General features: G+C 47.1%; 1 protein-coding gene across 2 annotated transcripts in view; it reads right to left on the bottom strand.

Moving 5' to 3' along the window:
- Positions 1-9,265, bottom strand: part of C17H17orf64 (chromosome 17 C17orf64 homolog) — an 11,845-nt gene extending 2,580 nt beyond the window's left edge. Inside the window, exons 1-5 of one of the 2 annotated variants that reach the window (XM_029927698.1) lie at positions 9,078-9,265; positions 6,633-6,749; positions 6,211-6,386; positions 5,436-5,535; positions 1,094-1,289 (exon numbers count right to left, since the gene is read on the bottom strand). In XM_029927698.1, coding sequence (XP_029783558.1) covers positions 1,094-1,289; positions 5,436-5,535; positions 6,211-6,386; positions 6,633-6,749; positions 9,078-9,242 — 754 coding nt within the window. In that variant the 5' untranslated portion in view covers positions 9,243-9,265. Of the gene's footprint in view, positions 1-1,093; positions 1,290-5,435; positions 5,536-6,210; positions 6,387-6,632; positions 6,750-7,868; positions 8,010-9,077 lie in introns of those variants that run through there. The other variant, XM_029927699.1, reaches the window with a different exon arrangement.
- Between the last annotated feature and the right edge of the window lie 2,233 nt (positions 9,266-11,498).

Genomic DNA, 11,498 nt, shown 5'->3' with positions numbered 1-11,498 from the left:
CTCTGTTCCCTAACCCCACAGCCCCCGTCCAGAGGCCACGCGGTGCAATCACTGCAGAGGCCAGAGCTGCTGGGAAGGCCATCCCCAGGCCATCTGACTCAACTTTCTCCCCACCATGGGACTGAACCGCTCCCTTAGCCCACAGCCACCTGACACTGGGAGCAGATCTCCTGCCCGTTTGGAGTCCCTACTCCTGGCTGCTAGAAACTGTCTCTGCTTGTAGTCTTCTGGGAAAGTGCCTTCATTTAAACTGTTAACTGAGGGGCACCTGGGTGGCTCAGTTGGTTAAGCCTCCAACTTCGGCTCAGGTCAGATCTCATGTTTGTGGGTTCGAGCCCCGCGTCAGGCTCTGTGCTGACCACTAGCTCAGTGCCTGGAGCCTGCTTCCGGTTCTGTGTCTCCCTCTCTCTCTGACCCTCTCCCTCTCATGCTCTGTCTCTCTCTGTATCAAAAATAAATAAACCATAAAAAAAAATTAAACTGTTAACTGAAAGGATGCCTGGGGGACTCAGTCAGTTGAGCGTCCGACTGCAGCTCAGGTCATGATCTCACAGTTTGTGAGTCTGAGTCCCACATTGGGCTCTGTGCTGACAGCTCAGAGCTGGAGCCTACTGCCGGTTCTGTCTCCATCTCTCTCTGCCCCTCCCTGACTTGTGTTCTCTCTCTCTCCTCTCTCTCTCAAAAATAAATAAACAGTCAAAAACAGTTTTTAAATAAAAAAAAATAAACTGAAATTAACTGAAAAATGCCGGAACCAAAACTGTATGTATCATGAGACCTCCGGAAGGAAATCATACAGAAAACCGAAGGAAACACACCCACATATTAACTGTCATGGCCTCTGGGTGATTTCCCCTCTTCTGCTTTATACTTATCTGTACATTTCAAACTTTCTATGATAAGCATACCTGCTTATCATAGAGAAAAGAGAAAAGAAAAAAATGCAGAAGAGAAAGGAAAATGGACAGAAAGAGAAATGGAGGGCTAGAGAGAAGATGGAAAGGGAAATGTGTCAGGCTGCTGAGGGGGGGCATGTGGTGCTGTGGGTGAGGCCCCTCCTCCAGGCACAGCTCCCACGTGGAAGGGGCATTACCTTTCATGACCTGGGCCCGGGATCGGGGCTCCCCCAGGAGGGAGGCCCCTTGGCCCAGCGCCTGCAACTTGGACAGCCTCTCCTTCATGCCACTGATGTTGCCATGCAGCCCCCAGGCACTGCAGAGCTTGGGCAGACTGTCTTCCTGGTTGGCCAGCAAGGAGCTCTTGGGGGCGCCCAGGGGACAGGACGACACCTGCAACGGACCCATAATGTGAGGAGAGTGTAGAGATGACAGGGCCCCACATTCCAGAGCCCCAGCCCTGCCCTTGTTAGGAAATGCCTGCCATCTGGCTGCACCTCACAAGCGCCTAGTCGGTAGGAGGAAAGGCTCACAGGTATGGGAGAGAAAGCAGGACACCAAGGCCAGGCTGCCAGCTGTCTCTTCTTGGGTGGTTCTTTACTTTGATATATGTTCTCCAACTCTTTTTATCATTCTAGTAGCTTCTTCTGTTGGTTTTCAAGCTTTTATTTAAATTCTAGCTAGTCAGGTCTCCTGGGTGGCTCAGTTTAAGCATCCAATTTCGGCTCAGGTTATGATCTCACGGTTTGTGAGTTAGAGCCCTGTATCGGGCTCTTTGCTGTCAGTACAGAGCCTGCTTTGGAGCCTCTCCTTCCCTTTCCCCTCCCCCCCCCCAATAAATAAACATTTAAAAAATTTCTTAATAAATAAATAAATTCTATTTAGTTAACATATAGTGTAGTATTCGTTTCAGGAGTAGAATTTAATGATTTGTCAACTCATATATAAGACCCAGTGCTCATCACAATAAATGCCCTACTCAATACCCATCACCCATCCAGCCTGTCCTCCCACCCACTTTCCCTCTAGCAACCCTGTTTGTTCTCTATAGTTAAGAGTCTTAGATTTGCCTCTCTCTCTCTCTCTTTTTTTTTTTTTTTGGTTTCCCACATGTTCATCTGTTTTTATTTTTTTAATGTTTATTTATTTTTTATAGAGAGAGACAAAGCTTGAATGGGGAAAGGGGCAGATGGAGAGGGAGACAGAGAATCCGAAGCAGGCTCCAGGCTCTGAGCTGTCAGCACAGAGACCAACTCAGGGCTTGAACTCATGAATTGGGAGATCACGACGTGAGCCGAAGCTGGACATTTAACTGACTGACATTTAACTAACAGGCTTCCCTCAACTGTTTTGTTTCTTAAATTCCATAAGTGAAGGGCACCTGGGTGGCTCAGTTGGTTAAGTGTCCGGCTTCCAGCTTCGGCTCAGGTCATGATCTCCTGGCTCCTGACTTCAAGCCCTGAGTCAGGCTCTGTGCTGACAGCTCAGAGCCTGGAGTCTGCTTTGGATTCTCTGTCTCCCTCTTTCTCTGCTTCTCCCCCACTATGTTCTATCTCTCTCTCCTTCAAACATAAATAAATATTATTATTTTTTAAGTTTATTTATTTATTTTGAATGAGAGAGAGAGAAAAAGCATGAGCAGGGGAGGGACAGAGAGAGGGAGAGAGATAATCCCAAGCAGGCCCTGCACTGTCAACACAGAACCCATCTCAGGGCTTGATCTAACGAACCATGAGATCATTACCTGAGCTAAAATGAAGAGTTGGATACTTAACTAACTGAGCCACCCAGATGCCCCCCAAAATAAATAAACATTAAAAAAAATTCCACAAGTGAAATCATATGGTATTTGTCTTTCTGATTGCCTTATTTCACTTAGCATAATACACTCTAGCTCTATGCACATCATCATAAATGCAAGATTTCATTCTTTTTTATGACTAATATTCCATTGTATATATGTACCACATCTCCTTCATCCATTCATCAGTCACTGGACATTTGGGCTCCTTCCACAGTTTGGCTACTGTTGATAATGCTGCTATAAACATCGGGGTGCATGTGCCCCTTTAACCTGTATTTTTGTATTCTTCGGGAAAATACCTACTAGTGCAATTCTTGGAACTTATGACAATTCTATTTTTAACTTTTTGAGGAGTCTCCATGCTGTTTTCCTGAGTGGCTGCACCAGTTTCCATTCCCACCAACAATGTAAGAGAGATTCCCTTTCTCCGCATCCCCAACACGTGCTGTTTCCTGAGTTGTTAATGTTAGCCGTTCTGACCGGTGTGAGCCGATACCTCATTGTAGCTTTGATTCGTGTTTCCCTGATGAAGAGTGATGTTGAACATCTTTTCATGTGTCTGTTCGCCTAGAACTACAGAGTCTTATGCATTTATTTGTAATGAAGCAATGGTACTTATTTTAAAGTCCTTGGCAAAATTAAAATTGAGAACCTGAAATTATCTTTTGAGACTTTCCTGGCCAGTGAAATCCAGAAATCTCTGACATGACAACTCCTTGTATTCAGAGGAGGAATCACTGAAACCACCCACCCGTTCATGTTCAGAGGAAGAAACAGAGACCCCAAAAGGGGAAAGGGTTTGGGTAAAGCTGCCCAGTAAGAGTGAGGCGCCATAGTTAGAGCAGGGCTCCCTCTGAACCAGATGTTTGAACCCGGCTCTTCCCTCTCCTTGCTGTGTGCTCTGGGTCAGGCTACTCTACCTCTCTCTCTGCTTTTGGCATCTTTATTTACATACTGTGAACACTATTTCTAATTACCAGGTAGGGTTACTTTTGAAGATCACAGGAGGGAACATAAAGTACTAGAACATAGAAACTGTTCCCTATGATTATGATTTTGAACGAGTGATTCTCAAAGAGTGCTCTGTGAAGTATTTTGACCTCACTGACCCCCTGAGAAGTGGAGTCTACCCAAAGTGCAAGAGAGAAACCTATGGGGTCTAATGTAACCCACTGTGAAAAAGTCATTGATACAGAAATCTGAAAAGGCTACGTACTGTGTGATTCTAACTATCTGACATTCTGGACTAAGTAAAACCATGGAGACAGGACAAGATCAGTGGTTGCCAGGAGTTTGGAAGGAAAGAGCGAAGGGATGAATGCACGGAGCGCAGGGGGTTTTACGGCAGCAAAGTCAGCAGGCGAGCTCTGCATTGGTGGATGCACGTCATTACGCAACTGTCAAAACCTAGAGAATGTACGACACGAAGAGTGAGCCCCAATGTAAGCCACGGACATTGTTTAGTTAATAATGTGTCAATACCGCTCACCATCGGTGGTAAATGTACCTCTCTCATGCAAGATGCCAATAATAAGGGAAACAAAAAAGGGCAGTATATGGAAAATATCTGAACTTTCCACCCAACTTTTTTGTAAACCTAAAACTGCTAAAAAAGAAAAAAAAGTATTTTATAACATTCATTGATATGGTTTCAGATTCCACACTGCTATTAAGTAACTGACACTTGTTGAGTTTTGGTGTGGTATCAAAGAAAAATATCCAGGGGCACCTGGGTGGCTCAGTCAGTTAAGCGTCCAACTCTTGATATGAGCTCAGGGGGTGATCTCACTGTCAGGAGATCGAGCCCCGCCTTGTGCTACTCACTGAGCGTGGAGTCTGCGCTCTCTCTCTCTCTCTCCCTCTGCCCCTCCCTTGCTCGCTCCCTCTCTCTCAAAATAAATAAAATTTAAAAAATATCCACAACTGTCTGAAAAAGCCAATAAAATATTCCTCCCGTCTCTAACTATCCATCTGTGCAGTCTGGGTTTTCTTCATGTACTTCAGCCAAATCACACATGAGCCTGCAGAAGCAGATATGAGAACCCCACTGAGCTGTCTTCCATTAAGCCAGACACTAAAGACATTTGCAAAAACGTAAAACAATGCTACTCTTCTCACTAATTTTTTGTTTCGGAAAATATAGATATTTCTCATACAAATTATCTATGTTAAAATGTAATGGGCTCCTTGCTTTTATTTTTAATTGGATTAGTAAGTACTTATTTTGAATTTTTTTCTTTAGTTTTAATTTCGAATGGGGCAAATAGCAATAGATATAACCTACATAAATGCTTTTTGGAGTTCTCAATGGTTTTTAAGGGGGTGAACATGACCTGAGACCAAAATATTTGAGAGTCACTGTTTTCGGCCAAAGCCAGGGCAGGCTATGTCAATGGTCCTTGAAGCCGTCCCCAGACTAGCTGTGCCTTTCTGCCTGGTGTGAACCGTCCCCACCCGTAGCTTCTCAGGAAGGTCCCTGCCCTTGTTAACATCAGGGTGTCGGTGTGAAGAGTGAGTAAGTATCGAAAACCTGAAGCTGAGCCTCTGTCCTCTCCAGCCCCACTTTGCCTCCTGTAGGGGTCAAGGTAGGGGCAGTGGGGTCTCCCTGAGGCAGTGAGTGTGGAAATGACTGGAAGGATGCTGGACCCTCAGCCTGAAGCCTCCCCACCGCAATCCAAGAAGACACCAGCCCACCCTCAGCTTGGCCTGGAGAGGAGCTTTGCTGATGGTCTCACCAGGAACTTGGCCGCCTGGTTGCTCTTGGTGTACTTGTAGAGCCTGCGAAGCTGTTTTGCCTCCAGTTCTGAGAAGAGAGAGACAAATCGCCAGAGCGCCCTGCAGGGGAGAAACCAAGGCTGAGGGAGGCCGGGCACAGCCCTTCTCCCTTCGGCATCTCTCTTGTGTCCGGGACCCACCCAGGGAGGAGGGGACCACATGCTGCCTCCTTGGATTTGGTTGGGGATGTGGAGAGACGGAGACGTACTAGACCCTGAACACCCCATCCTGGTGATGGCCCCCCCCCCTCCGCACGGCAGTTGTTCAGTCAGCGGTCATTCTCCACAGAGTCAGGGGAGTCCTCTGTCCACCGTGTCCGCGGCTGCCCTGAGTAACTGGAGGACCCTATTCCCCCCTCTCCCTTTTCACTATGCTCATTCCAGGATCCTGGAATTATTTTATTTTATTATTAAATTTTATTTTATTTATTTATTTTATTTTACTATTGAGACAGAGAAACAGAGCATGAGCAGGGGAGGGGCAGAGAGAGAGAGACACACACACAGAATCGGAAGCAGGCTCCAGGCTCTGAGCTGTCAGCACAGAGCCCGACGCGGGGCTCAAACTCACAAACCGTGAGATCATGACCTGAGCCGAAGTCGGACGCTTAACTGACTGAGCCACCCAGGTGCCCCGGACTCAGGGATCCTGACTGAGGCGGGACCTTGAATCAGGGGCGCGGAAGGCGTGTGGCCCGGGAGCGGGGATAGCGGCAGGGCAAGGAGGCTGTCCTACTTCCGCCAGTGCTTGATTTCCCAGGGGCGGCAGTTGTGTTGCAGAAAGGTGTTGATGTGGTCCCCTAGGACCACCAGGCTCTGCTTCATGTACTTCTGCTTCTTCTTCTGGGGAAGGTCCCTGGGCAGGTGTAACTTTCGAAGGAACGTCTTCAGTGGCCTAAGATATTCTTTACACTGAGGAGGCAACAGGTCAAGTGAAGGGTCATAGGAGAAAAAGACAGATGGGCAGCCCCAGGTAACCAGAAACTCTTATGAGCCACGAAGTGTTAAGTGGGTTAAGTAAAGAGGCTCCAGTCAAGCTCTTGTCCCGCTTCCCTCCCAAGAGCATGACAAGTGAGACAATAAACTATGGTTCTGAGGCCCAGGTCTCTTAACCTGTAGGGAACAAGAGACAGGGTCTTGGGCTGGCCCCTTACTCACAATTTTGAAGGTGTCTTGGCCCAGGCCCTTGGCATGGCGGACAAGTGAGTCTCCAGAAGGGGTGGTGCCAGGGCTCTTCTCTAAGCAGGGTGGACCTGTCACCAGGTCATCTGTCACCTGCAGGGGACAGTGGTCAGCTGGGGAGCTTAGGCGGGTGCTCCTGAGGGGCAGTGCTGGGCAACCAGCGGTCCAAATTCCAGCCAAAGCCCTTCTCCATTTTCCCTAGGGACTCCTTCTTGGCTCAGGCCTGAAGCAAGTAAGCCCTAGCAAGGAAACCCATCCCTGAAGATCCCTGCTTAGGAGACCTAGAATTCCCTACACATTTCTTTCATAAGAATTATAGCACACAATAGGAGCTAATCTTACAAATCACTTGATAAACATGAACTCATTTTATTCTCTCACAAATTTCTGTGAGGTTCAATATCATTATCTCTGGTTACAGATGAGGACACTCTGAGGCACCAAGAGATTTAAGAACTCCTTGGGGAAATGAGCAGAGAGTCATTTATTCATTCATTCAAAGAAACATTTACTGAGTGTCTAAGCCCCAGGCCCGCCTCTAAGCTTAGCATCACGCCATGAGAACAGGCACCCCGAAAACCACACGACAGTGGGGGTAATGAGGAGAAGCCTTCTGACAGCAAAAGTGGGCACCCAAAAAGCTGAAAATTAACGAAGACAAAGTGGCTATGAAATAATACTTAAAGTCAGAGCATAGGATTAGACTGATATGGTAGGATTTGCACCTGACCTTTCAAAACCCTCGCAGAAACGGAAGCATTAATTCCTGCCCGTGTTCAGGGGGAACAAGGAAGATCCAGGCCCAGACCACTCCGAAGGGAGGGACCAGGGAAAGGGAAGAAAGTAAATGGAAAGAGCATGTAACTCAGGCTCCTCCAGGCCCCAGAGAGAGGGGACTCTAGCTGATCAAGTCCATAAACACGCCCCCCACACACATACCACACACCACACACACAGACCATAATGCAAGTGTACACACAAATACATACACACATGAGCCCTTGTGTTTCCATAACCAACAATCATCTTGCCAGGAATACATGCCTTTGATAAACCTTTGTTTGAATGAATTGACCTTTCGGTCTCCTGCTAACTCATGTATGTCACCATTTTTCCTTCTTTCCTTCCCTCAACTTCATGTTTTCGGCTTTCCAACACTAGCCCCTCAAGGAACTTCTTTCTTTCCTCCTTCACATCCCTAGCCCACTTCACCTTCTTTAGGGTCTTGTCCCCTTCACCCTCTTGCTCATTTGAGGCCTCCATCTCAACAGGTGCACTAGGGGACTCCAGAGTGACACTCCTTATGTCCCCTCAGGCTTCTGACCTACTGCTTCTGTGACCTGTCTCAGGAGGGAGTGGACAGGTTGGCTCCAGAACTCTGAGCAAAACCATGGCAACTGCCAACACAAAGCCTAGCTTCCCGCCGCCTGCCGCGCCCTCATTCCTAGAGGGGGCTCATCCATCTCCTTCAACTGGGAACTGGAACAGGGAAGTGAGCAAGAAGTGCCAGGTGGACCCAGGGCTCTGTAAGAGCTCATAGATGGCCAGGAGGGGCTGGCACGCCTTTTCCCAGGAGAACAGTCGGATGCTAGTGTCTGTGAACACTGGTAAGACTTTTGAAGTAATTTTCCTGCTTGTGTACCATTCATGACTCCTCAGTTACTGGTGGGCTCCTTGAGATGACGAGCATGGTTTATAACATTTCTTTCTGGACTTGGGACAAAGGACTAGAGGGTGCACGGAGAGAATGGAATACAGCAAATCTCTACTGAGATCAATCTTCTCTTCTACTCCTCTGTAGCCTACAGGAAATTAATAAGCCAACTGTATTGGGTGTTTGAATAGCGGGGTGTTTTTAGGGAGAGTGCAAAAAACTTACAAGCCACCATGAATTATCTCAACTAATCCTCACAACTGATCTTCACAACTGTCTTCACTGAGGTGGTACCGTCAGTGATCCCATTTCATAGAAGAGGAGCCCATTCGCATAGAGGTCCCGTGACTTGCACAGGTCGGCGGCCACTAAGCGGGGCGAGGGGCTTTCGGTCCGATCCCAACCGCTCTAGCCTTTCCAACCGACACCACCCCCGGGATCCGAGCCGGGAGAGGCAGCGCTGCCGGCGGAGGCCCGCGTCCCCGCAGCCCGTTCCGCCCGTGAGTTCCCGGAGGCGCGAATCCGAGACGCGAGCGCTCCCCTCACTCGGCCCGGCGCCCGCCCGCCCCCTCCGGCAGGGCGCCCCGCGAGGTGGGGCGCGGACGGGGCCGCTGCAGCCTCCGTTTACACAACCCGCATCTTTTTCCCTGCGACGCCGAAATCCGTCTCCAGACCCTTGCCCTCAAGCCCTCTGGGCCCGGGGCCCGTCTCCCCCCGCAGTCCCTCCCCGGTCTTCGCCGGGGCGGGGGCGGCTCGCCGTGACCTACGGACACGAGCGGGTGTTCCCCGTCCTCCGGATCCCGCCGGGTCCTCGCGGGCCTCCTCCCCGCCACCTGGCGGCGGTGCCCGCACATGACAGGAACGCTGTGGCTTGTGATACTCCTAGGGTAGTGTGGCTCTCCTCCGGCCTGGGAGGTGTGCTCTCTGGCCATTCATCCAGGACTATTTCTGCTGCTATTAAGGAAAATTAGGAGCGCATGGGTGACGGACTTCAGCTCAGGTCATGATCTCACAGTGTGTGGGTTCGAACCCTGCGTCGGGCTCTGCTGACAGCTCAGAGCCTGGAGCCTGCTTCCGATTCTGGGACTCCCTCTCTCCCTGGCCCTCCCCTGCTCGCTCGCTTTCTCTCTCTCTCTCTCTCTCTTTCTCTCTCGCTCTCGCTCTCTCCCTAGTATGAAATAAAACATGAAAATGGACTTTAAAAAAAGAATGAAAATTATATTTACTAGAGTAAGGGGAAAGGGGCTCTCTTATTCACTTCTGGGAATAATGCAAAATGTTAAATGTACGTTCCCTTTGGCATACAAATCCTACTTTTAGGAATTGATCCTGAGAGAAGATGTGTGTATGAGGACTGTTACAGTGGCGACAATTTGGAAACAATTGAAGTGTCATTGGTAGGAAAGGGTAAATTCTGGAACACCAATACTTAAAAATATTACTCTATTAAATAGTAATCAAAACTAATTTTAAAAATTCCTTACCACCAAAATACTACTTATCATTAAAATATTATTCCCTATATAGTAATAATTAAAATTACAAAATTTTTAATTTCAACTTTACATCTATATTTAATGAATGGGAAACAAGACCTAAAGTAGCATGTCTGGTATGATTCCATTTTTGAAAGCATGTAATTATATATGTATAGAAAAAAGTCTTGAAGGATAGACTTCAAACTATAAAGGGTGATTTTTTTGGGTATAATGTCTGCATTTTAAAAATAATGAATATGATTTACATTTACAGTAAAAAAAAAGGAGAGCTGAGTCTGTTTTTAAAAGGAATAAATAACATTTAAAAGATGATATGATGCTAAGCTTAAACCCAGAACACAAAAGAGTATTACATTATAACTCCTACATAGATAAGTTGACATGAATATGGACCAAGACTGAAAGAAAACAGTAAAAAAAAAATTAGGAAAGAAACAAGGAATTAAATATCAATATAGGTATTATATATTTATTCTTGCCTGCCCCAAATAATACTTACAATCCAGAAGAGGGAAGTAAGTCAGAACCTCAAAGCTTGTGCGCCCCGCCGCGCCTGCTCCCTGCATCCCACGCCATTTCTCCTCTTCCCTCCCAGAGCCTCCAACAAGTCCTAGACTCTGCGTGCCTGGCCTAGGCCCGGAATAGTTTTATTATCAACCTTAGGGAGTAGCCATTGAGCCCGACAGCAGCCAGGAATAATGGCTCAACACTTAACATTAACTAAAACAAAATAAAAATCCATTGCCTTGGGGAGACAGCCTTCAAAATCCAACTGGTGAGCTGAAAATGAATATAGGGCAGATCAACTCATTGAAATGAGTTATTCCTCCAGCAGTTAATTTTTAAAACTCTATATGCCATATACTTCAGGCAGGTGCGGATGGGGCGGAGAAGGTGGGGGTGAGGGTATTAATTAGTTCACCCTCTACTCCATGCAGGCTGGCGTGTTTCTTGATGTTATGGGCCAGTTTCATAAACATCACATCTCACTCCTACCCTCTAGTGACAAGATAGAACTCATGCAATTTTTGTTATATACCCAGAATTCAATGGACACGGAAAAACGACTCTTGGCATCCACCGCCTACACTTCCTCTCATAGACTTGAATATCTTTCTTCAAAAGAAGCCTCTTGATGCTTGTTCTGAATTGTCCAGTTATCCAATTAGAATTGTATCAAGTCTCCAAAAAAGGAAGACCACTCAATCTTCCATTGTAGCTGACGCGCTGGGTCTGGAGGAAATGTGACAGCTCCCAGCTGAGGGCATCCTGAATCCAAGGCAACCAGGGACTCTTTCACTACCTGAGGCGGAGTCTCTTAACATGGGGTCCACTGACAGACTTGAGGGAGTCAACAAATCCTTTGAAATTCTAACTAGAAAATTATATGTGAGGACTTACAGTCTTTATCAGGTAATCCGAGAGGTCTGTAGCCCTAAAGAAGTTAAGAACCAATGATCTAAGACATCTAACCTAAGGGTGTAGAACTTCTCAACAGTGGTTTTTCAGATGGGTCTTTAAATCTGAGTTCTTGGAAGCTCTCAAATGTGAGAAATGACAGAAACACAGCTAATCTGGAGAGAAACTGGATAAAGAAGGAAAGGGAGTTATAGGCCTAACTATAACCGTATTCCAGACCTAAACCAAGAAACCAGTGACAAAGGAAAAGGCCAGTAAGATCCTTGACCG

The sequence above is a fragment of the Suricata suricatta genome, chromosome 17 (genome assembly GCF_006229205.1).
Source record: "Suricata suricatta isolate VVHF042 chromosome 17, meerkat_22Aug2017_6uvM2_HiC, whole genome shotgun sequence".
Lineage (NCBI taxonomy): Eukaryota > Metazoa > Chordata > Mammalia > Carnivora > Herpestidae > Suricata > Suricata suricatta.
This window is presented reverse-complemented; position numbering and strand designations above follow the sequence as displayed.